The sequence below is a fragment of the Zychaea mexicana genome (assembly GCF_025766255.1).
Source record: "Zychaea mexicana strain RSA 1403 chromosome Unknown BDB00scaffold_100, whole genome shotgun sequence".
NCBI classification, from domain to species: Eukaryota; Fungi; Mucoromycota; class Mucoromycetes; order Mucorales; family Lichtheimiaceae; genus Zychaea; species Zychaea mexicana.
The window spans coordinates 146,375-169,194 of record NW_026516763.1 but is presented as its reverse complement, the minus strand read 5'-3'; the positions used below and the strand labels follow the sequence as shown (position 1 = coordinate 169,194).

The window sequence follows — 22,820 nt, the reverse complement described above, 5'->3', positions numbered from 1 at the left end:
TAAGAATCCTCGAACATTTGCAATACTTGTGGTGAACCACATTAATACACTGCTTAAGATATCAACAATAAGATATTCGGTTAAACATTATAGCACACACGTATGAACACTACGGCATTCCGGCTAAACACTATTGAATAAAATCTCTTACTCGGATGATTCACCTTACGTGAACAGGACAATGAACCTATCAACAGGTACCTCGGCCATTACATCAGCTAACGCCGGTTTCAAAGATGTGCCCGATTGACATAACGACTTCAGGAGAAGTTCTGATACGTCCTTGATCCATCCTCTATCACATAGTTATCCATCAGTCGGATGAATTGATATCGCCGTCTTAATAGCTAGAATATAAAAGAGCTTTATCTTTTGTTGGAATAAAACATCATCTCAAAGATACTTAATCTTGTCCCTTATTATCTCTATTAAAGCTCTATCATCACAATACTCATATGCTCTCTCTTCTTTTTAGATGCAACGCTAAATTGCGGTACAACTACTATATTCTATTCAAAGATGTTCTTGATCCTAGGATGGAACGCCACTTCTCCAGTTTCCATGTCATGCCGTTGCATTGAGAGTATGCCGATCTTCGCGCACAGATAGACACTCACATAGAGGGAGAAAGGAAGGTATGAGAGAATTACAAAGAGCATCTCCACTAGACATTCATCTGTAAAGTTCGGGTGAATCTTGGCGCTGTGCTCCTCCGCCAAGCTCTTTTATCATTCGTGTGGAATATACGATAGACGGTGCTACCTATATCACATCAGACTTCAAAGGTGTTACTAAATCATGTGCATGTATATACAATGTGTACTATCAAATGAAGCATTTACGTCTTGCTGTGCCATTAATCAAAAGCAAGGTTCTCATAGGTATAGCGTATATTATCACAGTTTAGGACCATGCCTCAAGTATCAACGCCGTTACTATTACAGTTGCATATGTGCAACAGTGACACATGCATTTGCAGATATTGGCACTCGTCGAACAGCTTTTTTACTATGATACGTTCTTCGATAATTGATGATGATGATGGATGGCGCCTTTTTAAAGCTCTTTTACATTGAAACAGAATAAAGTTGGATGCACTGTGGTCAGCAAATTTTTAAAAAGAATCTCCACCGGCACGCCAGAGATCGCACTTCTGGTTGTATAATCACTGAATGGATCGCTCTGTTCACGGAACCACACCGGTAAATGCACAATTCATAATTTTCTTTCATAGAGAGGCTGGTCTCGTTTTCTGCAGCAAGCTGCTCCTCGAAAAGCATTTATTATAAATAGTCAATTGATCAGCCCATGCTCAGGATAGTTACAAACACTTCTTCAAGAGAGTAGAAACGAAATCAATAAAATTTATTGTACACAAAGACAGAAGAAGACACGTTTTTTATCGTTGCTTGCAAATGACCGGCTTGTATATGAATCCTTCGTTCCTCAAAGGAGAGGTTGCTCTCCCTTGGTCTCCACAAGCCTCAGTTCCAAAGGAACCTACACCTCCCAATAACAAATCACTACAAATAGAAGAAGATGGGTGAGAGTATTTGTCAAGGGGGGAATTACGTGTATACTTACTTTGTGAGTGCACAGCGGTAAAGAACTTTACGGCTTGTAGTGCGCTCACCTACACCTCCCAATAACAAATCACTACAAATAGAAGAAGATGGGTGAGAGTAGTTTGTCAAGGGGGGAATTACGTGTATACTTACTTTGTGAGTGCACAGCGGTAAAGAACTTTACGGCTTGTAGTGCGCTCACGGATAGGGCTCGCTGCAATAGCGACTCGTGCACTGCGCCACAAAGATCCTAATGAAAATCGCAAATGTACGCCGAAAACAATAACGAATACTGATTCTGCACGTACACCCACTCGGATCAAGTAGCAGAAGGCAACCCTTCAATAAAGAAGCTGAAAAGTGGATCTTTCGACAGTGAGGAAGAAGAAAGAGAAAGGGAAATGCGCAGTCGAGTCCAGTTCTTTTGTAGGCGTCACAGTTTGACCTGTTTGACCATCCGATGTTGCACAAGGATCGCGAACAATGGATGACAATCTCTCAAGGGCCATGCTTCACACCGATAACACCTGCACATTGTAGACGCTCCAGGCTCCATGCACACACTCGTCCCATCTCGCTACTTGGCGATCACGATGAGTTTCGTTCTTTTCTGTTCACTGAAGCTTGCCTCTTATCGGTGTACCATATGCATAAGGGGCAAGAGTCGAGTGGGAACATTTCCGAAAGTGTGAGTAACACCAAAAATCTCTTATGATTTCATGCATGAACGGTGCTTCGGACCAGGGCACCAATTCAGATACCATGGAATCGCTACAAGTTCACTCCAAGTAAGTCAAAATATGCCACAGCGGCCGATTCAAAGAAAGAAGTGGCAGTGACGGCCAAGGGGCACAGCCGCAACAACCAGGTTGTCGATGAACAGAAGGAGTAGAAAGGAGAGTAGGAGCAATGTGACGTTTAAAAGAAATTATAGAGCGCGTCGTCACCTGACATTGCTCTTGTCGGCATGAGTTGTTCCTTACATCCACTACTCGAAATATGTAATTAGCAAGCATGACTTTAGCTTTTGTTTGAAATGTGAAGATAGCAGTCAGGGTATACAGGATGATTGGCAGCACATATGTAGGCAGTAGCACGGACGGCAAAATAGTTTTATGTCTACTGTGACTCGTATTACGTCGTATGCTTTAAGATCGTAACCTGATGTTTTTTGAAGCCTTCGAAAGCCTTGGAAAGCTTTCCAGAGCATTTAAAGATTTCAGAAAGCGAACATGAATTTCTGGCGTATGGCTACCAATGAACGTGCGTCAGACCTCCAACATCTGGTCTTTATCGTAGGCGGTCGAGTAGCTGTACTGTACCAGCCAATGTCCTTAACAAAGATGTCCTCGCTTTGCGCGCTCCATGAAACCCCTTCTTTGGTAAGGCTTATGAGTTTGCTTTATTGACAACCAATTGCTGTTGCTGCTGTTGTCGGCTGCGGAGACATTTTGGTATAATGAATGGTGTCGTAGCATTTTTCCGCCCGAGGAATCCCGGTATCCTTATACCCCCCCTACTACTGAGCGTTAAATTTTGCAGTTGGTGGCATTCCATACGTAGTAGTGGTATTAAACGCGTCTCCTCGTTCATTTTTTGATTATCCTGAGCGTCGTAAGATGTAAATCCAATGTGGAAAGCACGGCAACAAGCCTTGTGCATCTTAGCCATGACATTCGGAATGATTTCTCGAGTAATGCATCTACTACTGGCCGCGACGAGGCCAAACCAACGAATATACGCGATAATCCCTTGTATCCATCGGACACTCCAACGGTCTTCACCACCAATGAATGCTTTAGTCAGCACGTCACAACAGTTGGGAAGCGACTTTAGCGTCTAATAATCATATCCTGTGCCTGAGTCCCCATAGTTCTCGTGGGCCCATTCGCATGCCTGATGACTTAAGTTACTGAAAAACACATCAAAAAACACCACACGGGTACGTAACAGCAGAAATACGGCGACGTATCTTTTGATTTTATACAGCGCAATGCTGCCTTTTTTTTTAAAAAAAAATATGCTTTTATTAATCTACATACTGCTACTACTACATACCGCTGCCACTGCCACTGCCACTGCCACTGCTGCTACTGCTGCCACTGCTGCTACTGCTGCTACTGCTACTGCTGCTGCCACTGCCACTGTCACTGCTGCTGCCACTGCTTCTGCTGCTACGGGTAGTCCTGGCTGAAACGACAAACTTTTGGACGCGGCCATCCCGGTTCATCGTTATGCTCGTCGACACTGTGCACGGGTACTTTTTTGCATTCGAAATCTTGGTCACAATTTTCATGATTCAAAAGAAAAGAAAGAGAGAGAGAGAGAGGAGCAAAGTAGCAAAAATTATCTCCATGTAGTGCTTTTATATCTTTTTTTTTTGTATAGTAAAGTTTATTTAAATTGAGGGCTCTGAGCCCCAATAAAATATGTTGCTTATTCTGTTATGGGTGCTATGGAGGGGTAACGTGCCTTTAGGTCCTGCAAATACTGCAATGCAATCGTTTGATTCCATGGCGACTCATCTAAGACTGCGCGCCAATGCATTGTCCAAACAGTTTGTAAAACCAGACCAAGCTTTTATATCTTATCTGTTCGCTTGGTCAACTGATAAAAAAGGAAAAAAAGAAAATTGACAGCGTCACTTGCCAGCCCAGGTGATGCCATGTTACACCGACAAGCACACTCTGGACACGCCGAACTTGGGTCTGTCGTCTCCCGAGGCATTCGGAATGCAACTCACTGACATTCCCCTTTGCAATGTGCTCACTTCAGGCTACACGTACACACTAGTCTTGTCTTTCTACATGGCTCTCACAAAGTGTCTCCACTTGTTAAAGTATGATGACGCGCTTTTCTTCTACTCACACTGAGGTTACACAAGGCCTAGACTATCGATAATGGGCGCATGACGGGGGCATTGTCTTTTGGAAGCAATATTGGCGATCCGTGATTCCAAGTGGCAATCGGAACAATGCTTACAGAAGCCTCACTACACGTTGTGCTTCTTACGCGCGTTTGAAAGTACAGGCGCGTGTGACATCCAGGAGATTAGCAGACTCTCGCTGTCTATGTCCATGCGTTTTTGTACTCTGGCGGTGCATCTGCATTGTCTCTAGGATGATCGTCCAAAAAGAACTCTTCATTCTTGTCGCTGTTGCGGCTGCTGCTGTTGACGCTACGGCCATCGTTCTGGTGGAGTTGTTGGTACATTGCTTATCTACAGGTCACCTTCGTTACGCGTCTGCTAGTGCTTGTCGTTACCTTTGTTGGTGACGTTCGTTCCCTAAAGAGAAGTGGGAGTGAGAAAAGAAGTGCTTTATGTGGACGAGGAGAAGAGACGGAAGAGAGTGGTTTTGATCGGGAAGCAATATAAATCAAGTCTCTCTTTTCTTGTTTAAATAGCACAGAGCAGCTCGCATTAAAACATCGATGCTCGACCGGGTTACACGCAGTCCGTAAGGTCTCATATTGCATGTGCACACACCAGGAACATCAAGATGGCCATCATAGAGGAAAGCGGATGTGCGTTTAGCGTCATTGATAGTGGCGTCTATGTATTAGTTTTCTCTCTGTCTCTCAACGACATATACCTACATTTTAATATTGTACAGCCAATCTAAATTTGAAATCCGCATTAAAATACTATATTAGCTACCAAGGCCAGGCCCGCATATATTACTGCCACACATAGGGTTGCATTGCTAGCCATGAGCTGTTGGATCTATGATAATGTTTCCCACGAGAGTCACATTCATGCTAAGCGTCATATGTAATTCCAGGTTGATCCTTTTACTGAGCCCCTTGGTGGGGTGATTTTCTATACTGTAAAACACCAAGTACCTCTGTATTCTACAACTACGTGGACGTCATCACTCCTTGCCTGCATTCGTTCACGTCGATCATGATGTTTTTCGACCCTCGCTCGGGAAACTGATGACTCTAATAAATGCACATATAGGTCAAACTCTATATTTAAGATCCTCGACATTTGCAATACTTGTGGTGAACCACATTAATACACTGCTTAAGATATCAACAATAAGATATTCGGTTAAACATTATAGCACACACGTATGAACACTACGGCATTCCGGCTAAACACTATTGAATAAAATCTCTTACTCGGATGATTCACCTTACGTGAACAGGACAACGAACCTATCAACAGGTACCTCGGCCATTACATCAGCTAACGCCGGTTTCAAAGATGTGCCCGATTGACATAACGACTTCAGGAGAAGTTCTGATACGTCCTTGATCCATCCTCTATCACATAGCTTATCCATCAGTCGGATGAATTGATATCGCCGTCTTAATAGCTAGAATATAAAAGAGCTTTATCTTTTGTTGGAATAAAACATCATCTCAAAGATACTTAATCTTGTCCCTTATTATCTTTATTAAAGCTCTATCATCACAATACTCATATGCTCTCTCTTCTTTTTAGATGCAACGCTAAATTGCGGTACAACTACTATATTCTATTCAAAGATGTTCTTGATCCTAGGATGGAACGCCACTTCTCCAGTTTCCATGTCATGCCGTTGCATTGAGAGTATGCCGATCTTCGCGCACAGATAGACACTCACATAGAGGGAGAAAGGAAGGTATGAGAGAATTACAAAGAGCATCTCCACTAGACATTCATCTGTAACGCCTTTTTAATTATCCAACAACCCCAAATCATCTAATCTCCTCTCTCAATGCGTTCACCCATTCTGCTTGCCCATGACCACCTCAATTACTGCCTCCATGGCCATTCGGTTGATTCTTTACCGTAACAATTTCGGATTGAACTAGCCTTCTTCTTGCACTAGTGTGCTCGAGCCCTTGACTTCCACAACCACATCACGCATGACTCTGTTGATGGCTCGTCGAAGGCGTCCCCAATTCGCCGAAAATTGAGCCGTAAACACCGTTTTGCCTTTTAGTCATTAATATCCACGAGTACACCTCTCTTTCTCTCTCACATTCTACACGGTCGTTTTCCAAAAAAAAAGAAAGAAAGTAAAAATAGAGATGTAATAATACCTTGATCACCCATCACTGTTTCGATCGCATCTATTGTGATAGAACGGGTCCAATTAGACTGTTCCAACTCCACCAAGGCCTTGCGCACCACGTCAGCATGGCTCAACACAATCACGCGCTTTGGGATCAATTTAACAGTATATATGCTAGTCTGTAATTTTTTCGACCAATCCGTCAGGGCGAGACAGCTATGAAAACGGAAAGCTTTATATCCTTTCCAGTAGAACGGCAAATTGGAAGGGCTCGGTGCCCATGGTGATTTGGATGTACCATTCTCGTTCTTGCCGTCCCATAAATAGACGTGTGCGATTTGGGTGATGAAAAAACCAACAGACACTCTACCTACAAGTGTGACTATGGCCGATGTTACGGTGTCCCAGCTTATTGACATGGTTAACTTGTATTATATATACTTAGAAGAAGACTTTATTATATATAAGTTGGAGAGCCAAAAAAAGGAATATCTAAGTGTGAAAGAGAAATAAAAAAAAGAAAGAATTCTTTATCGTATAATGGTATGTGAGTATACTTGATGTGCGGCATTTGTGTTGTTGTCCCAGAGAACACAAAAAAATATGCTTTTTCATGTAGTATTTGTACAAATACTGTATAGACCAAACTGCCAAAATTGGGGTTTGGGAAAGCCCTTATCATTTTATTGACGAACTTGAATCAAGTGTACTTCCAATCCCAGCATCTTGAAATCTTCATTGCTGCCAACTTTGTCGATTTAAGCTATATTGCACATCTCTTTTCTGCTCTTGTCGGCTGAAATTTGATATTATCATAGGAGCTAGTTTATTTTGCTTGCGGTCGTGCATATAGTCAAACAATCTAAAAGGAACTAAGGACGACATTGAACGGGCTATGTGTCAGTGAAGGGTAGCTGATCCCAAGAAGGTGCTTAAAGTAGAAGTCGCTCAGTGATTGCAGTCAAAAGATTACGCACATGCGCTATTTAGCCAAGTCTATAAGCTTTAGAATATTAACAAATCAAAGTATATATACTCAAGATATACGAAAGAAAATCCAAGAGTGAACAGTTGTATATTTTAATTGCTGGAAGGCCACATAGAAACAATAAAAGTTGAAAACTCGAAAAAACAAGGCCAAAGCCAAGTGACCATGTTCTATCCTCAATGGGCTACGACGATGGCCAGGCCGCTACGTATCGACCAATTTCTGGATCAAAATATGCCCTAAGATAGCCATTACCGGATAAGCATATTACACAAAGGATAGAATTAAGAAATATCTCTCCACAGAAGTAATTGTCCCTTAAGTTTATGAAATAATAGAGGACGTTGATATTGAGCCAATTCATTCACGACGAATATACGCGAAAGTAAAAGCTTACGTTAAATCTTGCAGAAAATATGCGCAGTAAAATTGGCCTCAATGTGATATACTGTACGCTTCTAAATGTTAAAGTTGTTTGCAACGAAAGTTACTATGTGCAAAACAGGTGTACAATCTGTCAACGAAATGATGATCGTTATTAAATCGCTTCCACATTGAATCCTGTTTTCTTCTATCCAGTAAAGGGTATAAGCCTTACCATATATATTCATAACTATCTAGCCGTGTACGATTAATAGATTTGAAAGTTTTCAAGTAATATCTCGACAAATAATGTTTCTAATCAGGTGTTGGTTTTAGGCGATAAATAAGCTTTCTGAAGGGCTTAGTTTCAGGAATAAGTACTAGCCGAGTTTTTACACCACCGTTTCGCAAGTAATTATAAAGGTCGAAAGCCAATTGATTATGTGTCGCGTATTTCGCACATACGCCTAACAGAGGCTGAGCAGATAGACCTACACTTCATCCTCCATTATGATAATGGGCCATATTCACAAGTGGAATCTCCTAACTACATGTGTATAACAGTATAGCATAAATAGATCCAAAACAAAGCATAGGGTGGTAAACTTCGTATCACGTAAACAAAACGAACTGCAAAGAGTAAACATGAGGTCTAGATACACAGCGCGGATTAAAGAAAAGTATGGCAGGCTGCTTTTCGTAAAACATATCTCAGACATCTCTCCTTTTGGAGCAGTAGCTAGAACAAAAAAGAAGAACTGCATCGATCGGTTGTATATACGGCAAGAGGAGACACTTCAACGCGTATTGTAGTATGTAGAGCTGGGATTTTAATACAACCTGGTATATACCAGTTGCTCGTCACGATAGTGGTTATGCACACAATCCCCGCAAAACGCAACAGAGCATTTTTCAACACCGCCGACCGTCGATAACTCTGAAAGGTTTAGTGGTATGTAAACTTCTTGTAAATGAAGGCAGTATGGACGGTTATGTCAAATAATACGCATCTTTTTTTCTTGTGTTATAGATATGATAGGTTAATCGAATGATCCTCCTTTAAAAATGCACTGAAGGAAATTGCAGCAGATGCTACTGTATCATGTTTATTTGCTGTCGACAAGCCATCAGCGTGAGATTTTTTTTTGTCGACGCGTTTATACAACTGAAATTATCAAAGGAAAATGGTATTGATTGGAGCAGCAGCAGCAGCTGTAACTATTTGCACAACTCGTTTGTCGCGAGAATTACATCATCAGCCTCTTTTCTTCTCGTTCTATCGACGATAAATATCGGTTTTTATCAGACATCACAGTGATGTCCGTAATAAATCGATCCTTCATCCGACCGACGTGGTTGTGGCGTCTAATTAGTCAGGGTGTGGTAGTAGTCCTGCTATTTAAAACCGTGGGATATTGTTTTAGTGTATACGTTAGCGGCAGAAGCACGTATTCATGGTACGATTGGTTTGGTACTCACATATCACACTGCTTAATAATATCCGAACGCACAGATCAGTACGAGTGCCGCACGCAAATAAGATCCGCCTGCTCGGGGTTCTAGAATCCGACATGTGTGTCGTACACTACTCCTATCATGCCAATTATCTGTGCTACCCCAATCTGGCCCGTCTTGCCCATGGCGATCGTGGCCAACAAGAAGCACCGGTTTGTTTCTGGCTGCTGGTATCCATGGTATGCTTCTTCGGCGTTTGTTCCTTAAAGAGTAACCTGCACCCTTCTCTTTCACTTTTTCTCTTTTCTGCTTCTGTTTTCTCTTTCTACGTCGTCATCCTCCGCCCCAACCACCCCCTCCTCACACCACCCTCTCCCTATACATTTTCTCTCAGGGAGGGTCATCAAATAAGGATCCAGAAACTCAGCACAAGGTAATAGGGCCTAGTAGTTAGCAGTAGTAATAGTATGTAGGTGAAACCCACCCCCTCCAAATTGTCCGTGATTTGATATACTCAAAAGAAGAAAAAATGCAGAAAGAAAGAGTCTCTCCCCGATCTTTAAGTCGTTTCGTCGTGAAACTTGATCATGTCAAATTCTGCTTCAAGTGCTTCTCAAACCGAATCTCCTGGTCTTGCTGGCGTATTGTCGGGTCCTCTCTCCATTCCTGGTACGTTGTGCAATTTCGCTACTACCACTACCCACTTGCTTTCTTTTATTGCTAACTTTTGTTCTGTTATCATTATTATACTTTCTAAGGCTATCACTTCAAGTCATTACCAACACAGACGCTAGCTCATGGAGGTGAGAATGTCGACGTTGTATGCGGCTACAAGTAAGATTTAAGCTCTGAGCAATCGCCACAAAAGAAGTGAATTTTACACTGGCGCGATTAGTGTCTCGCTAACTCTACCGTTCCAACCCCTTTGCCAGAATTTCAAACAAGAATGCCGTGGTTGCTAAAGTGTCATGCACAAGCTCGCTTCGGTTGGAACGAGAATTTTACATTATGAAAAGACTATACCAATATGCCGACGGTCCTTTATACATTGGTAACGCAATAAAGAAAGCTTGAAAATAAATATGTGGGTCTGGGTTAAAACGAAGTATTTGACAACCGATATAGTGCGCCCACTCGAGTATCTCAATTTACCTAGCGGGTTGACAGTTGCAATTTATGCAGACGAAGGACGCAACTATCTTTTTCGACGAACATCCGACGAGACGCCAGAATTATCTGCAACATATGCTACATCGACGACGAGTGTCGCTAGCGACAATGCATCATCTATAGGAAGCAGCAGCAATGGCAGCAGCAATAGCAATAGTAATCTCGGTGCGTGGGCACAGTATCAGCACATGACAAACATTCCGTCATACCACCCTACTGCATATGACGGACCATCGAATGATGTGGCACACAGTTTAACACCGCATGCATACGACTTGGGGACTTTTTTACGATTCGCAATTATGACAACCGAGTGTTTGGAGTTTATACATCGACATACCATCCATGGGGAAGTGCGGCCTTCAGCTTTTCAATGGAGCGGCAGCGATAATGATCGTGTCAAGCTGTGGAACTTTGGATCTGGCTCGAAATCATACGAGAGGTAAAGGCAAATGCTCGACCTGCGTGTGTGTTTGAGGAGGGTTTTTGGTTAAAGGGGAGCTATTATTGTTATTGCCGGTTTATTGTACAGAACCCTATTTGGCATTTCATTTTAATGGTACATCACTCAACGATGTTCTTTGTTGCGATAGTTTCCTTACATCAGAAGGATGGCGCAAGACAGCAACGAGTAAGGAGTCAATGCACATGCTTCAAAGCTTACTGGTGTATATGAGCCCTGAACAGACAGGCCGAACAACGTATGCGCCGGACCATCGATCCGATATCTACTCCCTTGGCATCATCTTTTTTTTCTTGCTAACGGGTCGACCTCCTTTCAATGGCGGGCCACTGGAGATTCTGAACGGCATTCTGAGCCGCAAAGTGCCACTTGTACATGAGCTGCAGCTCGATGTTCCAGATGTCGTGTCACGGATAATAGAAAAAATGACGAATAAGGTAAACTACTTCTTCACCGCCCCTGCAGCTAAAAGTTGTCCCCAACATTCAGATCTTCAATCCTCCCCTCCTTATCCTTCCAAGAGCCCCTTTTATCCCGTATTTTTTGAGGCTCAGACTGACAAAAACGTATCGTGATTAGGCTCCTGATGACAGATACTCGAGTGCGCACGGTGTTCAGTTCGACCTGAAAGAATGCCTCAAGAGACTCAAGGAATCTGAAAGATCCAGCGAGGTAACACATGATGAAAGCCTTAGCAAGAGAGACAAGGCAGTAACTCGACTCTATGTAATAGGTGATCCCTTCATTCCCACTTGCACAGCATGATATCGCGTCCGTGTTCACACTCCCCAAAACAATTTACGGACGTCACCACATTCTCTCCGAAATGACATATATCATTGAGCGACACGTCAACGCTTACAGAACAGCATTGGCTCGGACCCGTGAAAGGTCAACACAAGCAGCTAGCAGCAATGCTGGACCCTCTGTTGAAATTTTGAATGGTAGCAACGGTGGCGCTGGCGGCATCAATACCATCGATACCTACAGTGATACCTCGGCTCCTGAAAGCGCAGACCATGGACCGAAATCGACGGCTTCGCCGAGTTACTGCAGCGGTCTGGATGGAAGTGACGTTTCCAGTTCGACGAGTCGCGCGGTACAGAATACAAATGCAAGACAATCCACAACCATGGTGGCAGTGTATGGGCCTGGCGGTATAGGCAAATCGACTCTGTTTAATGCCGCACAAGCTACTGCAAGACAGCATGGGTAAATAGCCTAATACGAGGGAAAGGGGAAAATCGCCGGTGGTGGCAAAGATGTGTATATCTAATGCTTTCGTATGTCTTTTGTTGACCCAGTTACGTGGCAGCAATCAAATTCGATTCCAAAAACAAGGTGCCATACAGCGGCATCTTGAAATCACTTTCACAAGTGCTTCAACAAATCCTCTCGGAATCAGAGGAAGAGATTAAGCATTTTTACGATTATCTCAAGACGTCGTTGGATTCGCAGTTCATCAGCATCGAGCTACTTGCGGATTTGGTTCCTGAATTGAAGCCACTCTTGGATCCACAACAGATCGCCCAAAAGGAGGTATTGGAAACGATTCACATGGATAATGTCGAGACTCAATCTCGGTTTCATACTTTGTTTATGGAAGTATTTCGAGCTATCAATAATTGGCGATTAACGACATTGGTATGATATTTTGTTATCCATATGTGGACAAAGAAGGGAGGCTACCGTATATTAATTTTGGCATTCGCTATGACTCAATAGTTTCTCGACGACCTCCATCAAGCGGGTAAGGGCAATGAAAGTTTTATGGGCAAGATGTGAGGGAAAATAGAATGCTTACAACATGTATCAATAGATGAGCCATCACTGGAACTGCTTGAATCAATGATGTCGTCAAGAGTCAATATCCTGGTATTTGTCAACTACCGCGACAAAGAAGTGAGCGGAAAGCTGGAGCAATTTTTGAACAACAATGCAGCAAACATGCATTTCATCAAAGTCGATCCACTCAGTTTCGACTCGCTTACCGATCTGATATGCGACACGTTGCATCGTCCTAGAGACGTTAACCGAGACGACGTAAAGCCACTCGCCGACGCAATCTACAAGCGTACAAGCGGCAACGCATTCTATACCGCACAGCTACTCCGAACACTAGAACGGAAAAAGTTGATCTTTTTCAACTGGGAGGAGAACGAGTGGGATTACAATTTGCACGAAATTCAGCAAGCTGCTATGTACAACACGGACAATATCAGCTCGGATTCACCGCTCAATCTATCTTTTTTGGTTGCACGATTGCGCGAATTACCACACGAGGGCCAGTTGTTGCTTAAATGGGCTTCATTTGTGGGCGATACGTTTTCATGGAGCACGGTGAAAAGCTTGATGCTGGCATCGGATCCAGAGGACAGTACGAGTGATACCGGCAGTATGTTTTCGGAAGAATCGGAAGATACCGCAAAGGGCGATACAACGCCTGTAATAGAATCGACCAATGCATCATCGTCGAAAGATAAAAAAGGCGATAACAGTAGCATTACCACAACCACAACAGATCCTAGCGAAGCACAACAACAGGAGCAGGGGCAGCAGCAGCAAGTAGTTGCCGAATCTTTACATCCGCTTATTCAGTTTACACACACGATCCAAGACGATTCTTTAGATGTTGATAGTAGTGGGAACCAATCTCCAGCGCTACGGCCACGCAGTAGTAGTCCTCGACGTAGCAAACGGAGCTCGCCCGCAAGCAGCGCTTCTTCCTCAACCGCACGTGATCCTATCCATGGACTGCAGGCAGTCTTGCAAGAAGGATACATTATGCCTATACAAAGTGACGAATTCAAGTGGAGCCACGACCGAATATCACAAGCAGCGATGGAGCTTGCGAATCCGAAAACACGGTCCAAAATCCATTTTAAAATTGCTCGGTTTTTGATGAAAGGTAAACTTCTTAATGAGAATGAGCGCACAGAAAATGATGATCCGAACGAAAACAACAATGACAAATATATTTGATTTTTTTAGAGAAAAACATGGACACTTTCTTGGTTGCCGACCACCTTTTAAAATGTCCTGAGCTTATCCTGGCATTGTCAGTAGATGAGCGAGTGGCATATCGTCGACTCATGATACAAGCCGGTAACAAGGGAAGAAATTCGGGTGCGCATCGAATGTCCTTTGCATACTACAAGGCAGCCATTGAATTTGGTGATCCCGATAGCGCATGGACCGAGGAAGAGTATGCCACAACAGTGAACTTGTACACAAACATGGCCGCACTCAGTTGGGTTGTTGGCGAGTACGAAATGACAGAGTCGTTGCTGAAAGACTTGTTGACCCATGTACGGGACCCTATCGACCGGAGCAATGCATACCGGATTGAAGCCAAGTACTATATGTCGCGTCAAAGGTACGACAAATGTCAGCAATCGTTACACAAGTGTTTGGCAGAGTTTTGGGGTCGCGACTTTGAATTCAACACAACGGATGAAGAGTTACAACGCGAGTTTTTCGAGGCCAAGGCAAAGCTGGATAAAATCGGTCTTTGTAATGTGTTAAGAGACGTCAAGGCATGCGAGGATCCGACGTTTAAAGCTGCTTCACACGCTTTGGAAGAACTGTAAGTTTACGTTTTTTAAAGGGGGTTTCTTGCTTGGTCGATACGATCTAAGAAGTTATCGTAGTTGTACTGCTGCATATTGGATTGGTCAACAGCGAGAAATGTATTACTGGGGCTGTCGCATAATCAATTTGTCGCTGGACCGAGGAATGACATCAGTGTCGGGTGTCGCTTTTCAGTTCATGGGTACTGCTGCAGTGATGCGATTCAAGCTTTTTTCATATGGCGAGGTAAAAAAAGATCAATCTTACTTTGATATTAAAAAATGTGGTAGAACTAACCATGGCCGTTTCCAGGAACTGGGAGCTGCAGGCGTTGCTATATCCGACAAGTATGGCAGCAATTTTGAAAAAGGACGAAGCTACTTTCTGTACGCCTTATTCTTGGTGGGCTGGAACCACCATCATAGAGAAGCACTCAACTGGTATCGAACAGCAGGACCCATCTCTTTAGCCAGCGGCGACAGGATCTATGCCAGCTTTTCACAAGTGCATGTCGGTGCATCGATGTTTACGCTTGGATATAATCTCGCAGATGCGGTGCGGGAAGCAGAGAGTTGTTTCGAGGATTGTAATGTCTGGTCGCCGTCGTCGCAAACCAATTTTTTGTCCATGTCGGTCATCCGGACCATCAAGGCGTTGCAAGGCCAGACATTCTATAATACTCCCGAGGTGTTTGATGGTGACGACGGATTTAATAGTCAGCATTTTATCATTGAAAGTTGTCGCGATAGCTCGAATAGGGACATTTCGATGAATTGGTATGAGTCGTATAAGCTGATTCCGTTGGTGCTTTATGGACATACGGATGTTGCCATCGAAACCGGCTACAGATGTGTGGACACTATGTATTTACATCCATGCCACAAGGTATACTTAGTAACAGAAACTTAAAAGAGGTAGTAGAACGTTTTATTACTATGAAAGTATTAATGGGGTAAACTGGTTATTATAGCATACTCGCTTGATGTTGTTTTACTTTTCACTGGCACTGATAAGCAAAATGCGTCAGAATATCAGTGACGAAGACCGAGCAAAATTACGCGAACGAGTGAAAACGAATCAAGAACTTCTTCATGAATGGGCGATCAACACTCCTGTGAACTACATGATGTACTGGCTACTCGTAGAAGCGGAGCGAGTGTCGCTGGGCAATGCAGCAGATATCGCAAAGGCAAGTCGGCTCTATGAAGAGGCGTTGGATATAGCAAGGGAAGGCGCTTGGTTCTTGGAACTGTGTGTCATCAATGAATACGCTGGAGCATTTTACGAGCGTATTGGTATGCGCAATATCGCCTATAACTTTATAAAAAAGGTGAAGGATTGAGTGTTTATAACGCTTTGATTTTCGAAAACAAAAGTTTTTTATTCATATTTTGTCCTGTCATAGGCCGTCAACTTGTACATGGATCATGGCTCTTATGGAAAAGCACGACAGCTCAGTAGCAACTATGTGGATCTGTTGGAAAAATATAACGATAACAGGACCGAATACCATGATTCTGCCGTCCAAACAGATCCTTTCCCATTCCTGGGCCCACAAGCTTCCTGGAGCACATCATCCTATGGCCCAAGCGTTGCAGCAGCTGCTGCTGTAAACGAGCCTTATGTTTCCGAGTCTATACCTCCGGTCACTACAGAATCAACACTGCTTACGCTTGATATCGTAAGTATACTACTAGTACTACTGCTACGCTATATTTAGTAGCATTTATGGATCGGGATGTACTCATTTTTACTTGCACTATTAATATTAGTTGGATATGGCATCGATTTTGAAATCTTCACAAGTAATGTCGTCCGAAGTAAAGTTCGATTCTTTGCTGTCTTCTATGATGGGCATCATTCTAGAGAATTCAGGTAAGTCAGACTAATGCAGGAACGGTTGCCTGTCTTGATATCTTACACGAATATCTTCTCCTTAATAACATTTTATACATAGGCGCCGAACGTGGAGCACTTATTGTTAAAGAAGAAAAATTCGGTGTTTGTGCTTATGGCAGTCAAAACGCCGAAACAATCACGTACGATCCACCTAGACGACTGTTCGAAGACGACGAACTTGTATCGAGCCGTATCATTAATCACACGATCCATACCGGCGAGAGTATTTTCATCCACAACATTGAGGAAGATACTCGTTTTGCAGTGGGGCCTTGGTTCGAACGCACAGGTTCCAAGTCTGTCATCTGTATGCCCATTATCCACAAGGGCGCATTGGCGGGTTGCTTGTTTATTGAAGGCTCTGTCGGCGTCTTTACTCAGAGACATGTTACGGTCCTCAGTCTGTTATGTCAACAAATGGGTATCTCAATCACAAATGCCTTTTTGTTCAAATCTGTGCAGCGTGCTACGATGGCAAACATGAGGTAACTATACATTGAACGATACGCGTTCTTATATATATATATATATATGACTGCTAATCAGATATGCGCGCATGATAGGATGATTGAAATGCAAAAACAAGCGTTGGAAGATGCTCGAAAGAGTAAAGAAGCGGCAGTGAGGGCAACGCGTCTGCGAGAAATCTTTTTGGCCAACATGAGTCACGAAATCCGTACGCCTTTCTCTGGCTTTTACGGCATGATATCATTGCTCGCTGAAACTAAGTAAGTACATGCATAGGAAGCGTGAGAGAATTTATGCTACATTTTTGAAACCTCGAACTAAATGTAATATCGCGTAACCGCAAATAATGTGTTGATAGTTTGGACCCTGAGCAACGTGATTTGGTAAAAACAGCCAAGGAATCATGCGAGATTCTACTGCAGATAATCGACGACTTGCTCAACTTCTCGAAACTGCAAGCTGGCAAAGTATCACTCGATTTGTCCCCAGTGGTTGTGGAGCAGACGATTACGGATGTCATAGAAATGCTTATTGCCATGGCGATACAAAAGAAAGTCAATGTCACTTACAACGTTACCAAGGATGTCCCCTCGGTTGTCATGGCAGATGCAAACCGGTTAAGGCAGTAAGCAAATTTTTGGTCGTTTATGTTGCTTTTTCATTATAACAATCGATCAATAATGTTTTATTTTCTCTTATTATAAGGATTTTGATCAACTTACTCGGTAACGCTATTAAGGTAAGCAAACAAAAAAAAAGCCGGATATATGTACCTGATATGCTTTCTTGTGGAATACTAAAAGTTCTAATGCTACTTGTAGTTTACGCATGAAGGAGAAATTGAAATACGATGTACAATCAACAAACGCGCCAGCAAAAAGGCTGGTGATGACAAGGTTGCGCTGCTATTCGAAGTTGTCGATACAGGTATCGGCATCAGCGAAGAGCAGCGAAAAGTTTTGTTTGCACCTTTCTCCCAGGTGGATGGAAGTACAACGTAAGTAGAAATTCGACTGCTTGACGGATCATCCGGACTTGTGCTAATAAACAGCCTTGAATTCCTTTTCTTTGTCCAGTCGCAAATATGGAGGCACTGGTCTAGGTTTATCTATATGCTTACAGTTAGTGGAGCTCATGACTGGAACAATCGACGTGTCTAGCCAACCGAGCAAGGGATCAAACTTCTACTTTACCATACAAGTCAACAAAGTACAAGACCAAACCCTGGAGCGCAACAATACCATTGCAACATTGCTCAACGAATTAAAAGATTGTCGCGTTTTGATTTCTGCAAAGCATGCTTCCACTGTCAAGATGGTTCGTCAATTGCTTCCTGGCATAACTGTCGACGGTGTATGTTCAGCAACCGAACTAGCGTCGCACAAAGATACAACGTACCAGGCGCTTATTATTGGTCTTTTTCTTACGCACGATCCCGATTATTCTGCATGGGCCGACAATATTCGCTACTTTTTGGATCGAACGCGGTGTATCATCATTATGCATTATCCCAGTAGCGGTGTTTGTGAATTCTTGGGTCAGAATCACTTGACTTTGGGAGAAGAGGATGGGCGTCCTACTTTGTTGGACACGACGACTGCTAAAAGCAAGGCACAACGACAACAGCGACTAGAACCATCACCACAGCAGAAACGTGCTGTCGTACGAATGGCTGTTCCTCTACGCCGGCAAAAGTTATTGTTGACGATGATTGATATGCTACGACAAACAGAGGAGGCGCCACCAACACCTCGACCTACGCTTCGTGCATCGCCATCATCAAGAGACGGAGCAAAGCTTTCCGGCGACGCAATTACTCCGGAAGAACGGAAGTTGTTTAGTACAATGCGCGTTCTTGTTGCAGAAGGTATAGTCATGATGGAAGATTTTGAATGAATTTGAGCTTATACAGGGACTAACCATGTGTTATTAGACAACCCGGTCGCTCAAAAGTTAGTATTTAAGCAGCTCACTAGGCTCGGCTTCCATGTCGATTGCGCCAATAATGGATTAGAGGCAGTAGAAAAATGGATGCAGCACCCACCTGGTTACTATATCATCTCGTTTTTTGATCACCATATGCCACAGGTTCATAACGTTCTCTTTTAAATCTTTGAAACATGTATTGAGATTATGCCCGCTAACAATTTTTCTTTCAATCGTACGCATTTGATGTTAGTGTGATGGTGTCGAAGCAACAAAGAAAATACGAAAAATTGAAGCGCAGGAAGCAAGGTTAATACAACTTCCCATTGTAGCATTAACGGCGGATGTCCAAGATAGCGCCCGCAAAATATGCTTGAACGCAGCCATGAATGAGTATGCACTTATTTTCATATTAAACATTGTTTCTATTATTGGCTATACTAACTACTTAAAATGTAGATACCTTACGAAACCAATGAATCACAAAGTGCTTGCTGAAACGTTACGAAGGTTTTGCTGTAATAGTAATAGTAATAATTATAACAATAACAGTAATAGTAGCAAGAGTACTAGTAGTAGTAATTTATCCAAACCATCATAATAGTAGAAACAAACACATAACCCAATGCACCTTTTATTACGCATATCTCTATTCCTATCCCTTCCCACCCACACACACACACACACACGTAAATACATTTACCTTTGCATAAGAACCGCAGTACTATAAATATAAACTAGATTACATAATTTTAAGAAGATGCGAAACTGCTGGAGGTGTTTTCTTGGGGTTGTTGTTGTCTTGTGCTCACTTATTATACTTATGTTGCGCAATTAGTATATGGAGGTCGCTACATATGTACTCTATCGGATGTCTCGCTGGTATGAAATAAGTAAGTTGGGTTAAAACCCAAGCGCGACCTCCAGACGTAAAGCAATGCGTTGGAGCATAATAGAGCCTCCCTTTACACATACTTTGTTCTACGTAGCAATGTCTCGCGATAGAACGCCATCATTCATTTGTATCACGCTAATTTGTGAAGTCACTGGATTACCTGGGTTTTATGCATACCTTCAGGTTTCCTTCTTGTCTTGGTGACTTGGCGAACCGTGTGTCTACAATTTATTGAGATGGCGAACCGTGTGTCTACAATTTAGTGAGATGGCGAACCGTGTGTCTACAATTTAGTGACTTGGCGAACCGTGTGTCTACAATTTAGTGACTTGGCGAACCGTGTGTCTACAATTTAGTGACTTGGCGAACCGTGTGTCTACAATTTATTGAGATGGCGAACCGGGTGTCTACAATTTTTTGAGATGGCGAACCGTGTGTCTACAATTTAGTGACTTGGCGAACCGTGTGTCTACAATTTATTGAGATGGCGAACCGTGTGTCTACAATTTAGTGACTTGGCGAACCGTGTGTCTACAATTTATTGAGATGGCGAACCGTGTGTCTACAATTTATTGAGATGGCGAACCGGGTGTCTACAATTTATTGAGATGGCGAACCGGGTGTCTACAATTTATTGAGATGGCGAACCGTGTGTCTACAATTTAGTGAGATGGCGAACCGTGTGTCTACAATTTAGTGACTTGGCGAACCGTGTGTCTACAATTTAGTGACTTGGCGAACCGGGTGTCTACAATTTAGTGACTTGGCGAACCGTGTGTCTACAATTTATTGAGATGGCGAACCGGGTGTCTACAATTTTTTGAGATGGCGAACCGTGTGTCTACAATTTAGTGACTTGGCGAACCGTGTGTCTACAATTTATTGAGATGGCGAACCGTGTGTCTACAATTTAGTGACTTGGCGAACCGTGTGTCTACAATTTATTGAGATGGCGAACCGTGTGTCTACAATTTATTGAGATGGCGAACCGTGTGTCTACAATTTATTGAGATGGCGAACCGTGTGTCTACAATTTAGTGACTTGGCGAACCGTGTGTCTACAATTTATTGAGATGGCGAACCGGGTGTCTACAATTTATTGAGATGGCGAACCGTGTGTCTAGTCCTGTTCTTGCTGAAAAGCACCTAACACATTATTGATGTCCGGTCTTTCTGTCCTTGTCTTGTCTTGTTCCTGTCCGCACCTTGAACGCGGTCGCGGTCGTGGTCGCAACTAAATAGAGTTGAGCACTTATTTGCTTGTATACTACACAATAAAAATATAATTTGTCACAGATTTTATACCGAAAGCAATATTCCAATAATAAACATATTGTCATCCAATCAAAATCAGTTATTTGCATATGTATATAATATGAAAGAGATCAATGGAGATATGTGAATAGCTGATGAAATATCCAATGATGCTCCCAAACGGATACAGCTATACGTACAGTACAACGACCAATAAGACACGATGTATGTACCAAGCATAAACACAGTTAAACGCATCCACGCTTAGGCCGACCAATAAGATGAATCAGAGAAACCAGGTTTTAAGGTATATCAGGGATTTTCCAGGTTTTTTAGGTTTAAAAATACCTTAATATACCTTAATTTGCCGCGTTTCCAGGTTTTTTCATGTATTTTCCTACAGTGTATGGATTGGATTGCTGCATATAAACGTAAAAACTATATATATGGCTCTTCCTCATTATTATAACGGAAGAGTTCTGAGTTAGGCAGCATGATTACCGGTACTGAGCAACAAACAGCAGCGGTGGATAAAAAAGAATACCCTGTTATAGCTTTGATCAACAAGGTTTACGCGCGTCCAGTTACCCTGAATGATTTAAAGCGTACTCAGGAAATCGTGGACCTAATTAATACGGCTTTTATGACAAACGGTATGTTCTTGTGGTCCCACCATTGTCATTGTTGTGTAATAAAGATACAATGTTATCATGTTACATACTGTCATTATGCGGAAACAGTTACCAACCGCTTATTTTTATCTTTCATAGCCAGTTGGACATCAGTCAAAAGCTTTCTTAAAGGTGCCAGAGTTACGTACGAAGAGATCGAAGAGCTAATCCGCGAAACTGCAGCTGGAAACAAACGTACTATGTTTATTTGTGCTTTTGAAAAGCGCTGGGCTCAGGATAAACAAGAAAATGAGGAGTCTCTCGTCGCCACTCACTTAATTATTGAAGCAAAACTTCCACCTGCAGGAAGGATCGAGGCACCAGAGGAAGATGATAGCGGTGTAAGCAATGAATGCTACACGGACCTTATCGCAGTGCAACTAAAATACCAGTCTTAAGGTCTCGCTGGACGGTTATTACATCAAGTCTCACTTATCTATGCCAAGAGCTTGGGCTACAATTCTACTGTTTTCATCGTATTCGAGGCAAGGGCAGAAATGATAGCCTGGTATCGGAGGATGGGTGCACGGGTGATAGGTGTGATGAAGCACCCAAATCCTCAGCGGCTCAAGGACAAGAATTCAGTCTATCTTTTGATGAAATTTAATTTTGAAGACATTGCGAGGGTATACAAGTTGTAGGCCTTTTATCAGGTTGAATGATAACTAGTCTCGTTGAATAAGGATACTGTATGTAGGTGATTTTGGGGAAAATTGCGGGAAGAATCACTAGAACTATCCAGCTCTTAGTAAATCAAACTGCTCTCAATAAAACTTTATCGACGAAACATTAGCGGTTTTTATACGAATACTATAAAATTCCACGTCCTCGTAGAGTGATACATTTTCGGACAAACGAAGCTGTAGAACACTGTAAGTGTCCATGAAGCGATCGTTGATTCTCTAATCAATATGGGAAAACAGGCTGGTTAAAAAAATCATTGCTTTTGTCGCCCATATAGTCTCTTCAACCGTTTTAAGAACCATGTGGGCTACCAATCTAAACGTGAAGAAATTCTCATCAATTTTTAGCATAGCACAACGATTGTAGACATGAACGACAACAACAGCAGAAAATGGAAACATCTACGCTAATATCACCCACAATTTGTTTTATGTGAGTCAATT

At 42.6% G+C, this 22,820-nt stretch overlaps 3 protein-coding genes across 3 annotated transcripts; 2 read left to right on the top strand and 1 right to left on the bottom strand.

Moving 5' to 3' along the window:
- Window positions 1-6,244: 6,244 nt before the first annotated feature.
- Window positions 6,245-7,140, bottom strand: BDB00DRAFT_846474 (uncharacterized protein). The gene is made up of 2 exons (XM_053125161.1): window positions 6,600-7,140; window positions 6,245-6,492 (listed from the first exon to the last, which is right to left on the bottom strand). The coding sequence occupies exons 1-2, from the start codon at window positions 6,988-6,990 to the stop codon at window positions 6,365-6,367; spliced, it is 519 nt and encodes a 172-aa protein (XP_052975138.1). The 5' UTR covers window positions 6,991-7,140; the 3' UTR covers window positions 6,245-6,364.
- A 2,470-nt stretch (window positions 7,141-9,610) lies between these two features.
- Window positions 9,611-19,610, top strand: BDB00DRAFT_846468 (uncharacterized protein). The gene is made up of 25 exons (XM_053125160.1): window positions 9,611-10,046; window positions 10,136-10,211; window positions 10,310-10,428; window positions 10,503-10,989; window positions 11,141-11,447; window positions 11,590-11,682; window positions 11,744-12,222; window positions 12,315-12,654; window positions 12,736-12,760; window positions 12,830-13,918; window positions 14,002-14,596; window positions 14,661-14,826; window positions 14,893-15,465; window positions 15,551-15,910; window positions 15,986-16,261; window positions 16,353-16,455; window positions 16,538-16,964; window positions 17,043-17,207; window positions 17,306-17,572; window positions 17,653-17,686; window positions 17,769-17,944; window positions 18,024-18,814; window positions 18,881-19,035; window positions 19,127-19,266; window positions 19,333-19,610. Exons 1-25 carry the CDS (start codon window positions 9,965-9,967, stop codon window positions 19,472-19,474), a joined length of 7,467 nt encoding a protein of 2,488 aa, XP_052975137.1. The 5' UTR covers window positions 9,611-9,964; the 3' UTR covers window positions 19,475-19,610.
- A 1,905-nt stretch (window positions 19,611-21,515) lies between these two features.
- On the top strand, window positions 21,516-22,334 carry BDB00DRAFT_877036 (uncharacterized protein; the record flags this gene model as incomplete). Its single annotated transcript, XM_053127555.1, has 3 exons — window positions 21,516-21,675; window positions 21,793-22,034; window positions 22,140-22,334. 3 exons carry the CDS (start codon window positions 21,516-21,518, stop codon window positions 22,332-22,334), a joined length of 597 nt encoding a protein of 198 aa, XP_052975136.1.
- Between the last annotated feature and the right edge of the window lie 486 nt (window positions 22,335-22,820).

Excerpts from the sequence above, each read along its gene's own strand:
- BDB00DRAFT_846474 (XM_053125161.1), bottom strand. The coding sequence starts at position 6,990 with ATGTCAATAAGCTGGGACACCGTAACATCGGCCATAGTCACACTTGTA. Across the intron at positions 6,493-6,599 it reads AACAGTGATGGGTGATCAAG|GCAAAACGGTGTTTACGGCT; the intron begins GTATTATTACAT and ends AATGACTAAAAG.
- BDB00DRAFT_846468 (XM_053125160.1), top strand. The coding sequence starts at position 9,965 with ATGTCAAATTCTGCTTCAAGTGCTTCTCAAACCGAATCTCCTGGTCTT. Across the intron at positions 10,990-11,140 it reads GGCTCGAAATCATACGAGAG|TTTCCTTACATCAGAAGGAT; the intron begins GTAAAGGCAAAT and ends TTGTTGCGATAG. Across the intron at positions 17,687-17,768 it reads TACTCGGTAACGCTATTAAG|TTTACGCATGAAGGAGAAAT; the intron begins GTAAGCAAACAA and ends TGCTACTTGTAG.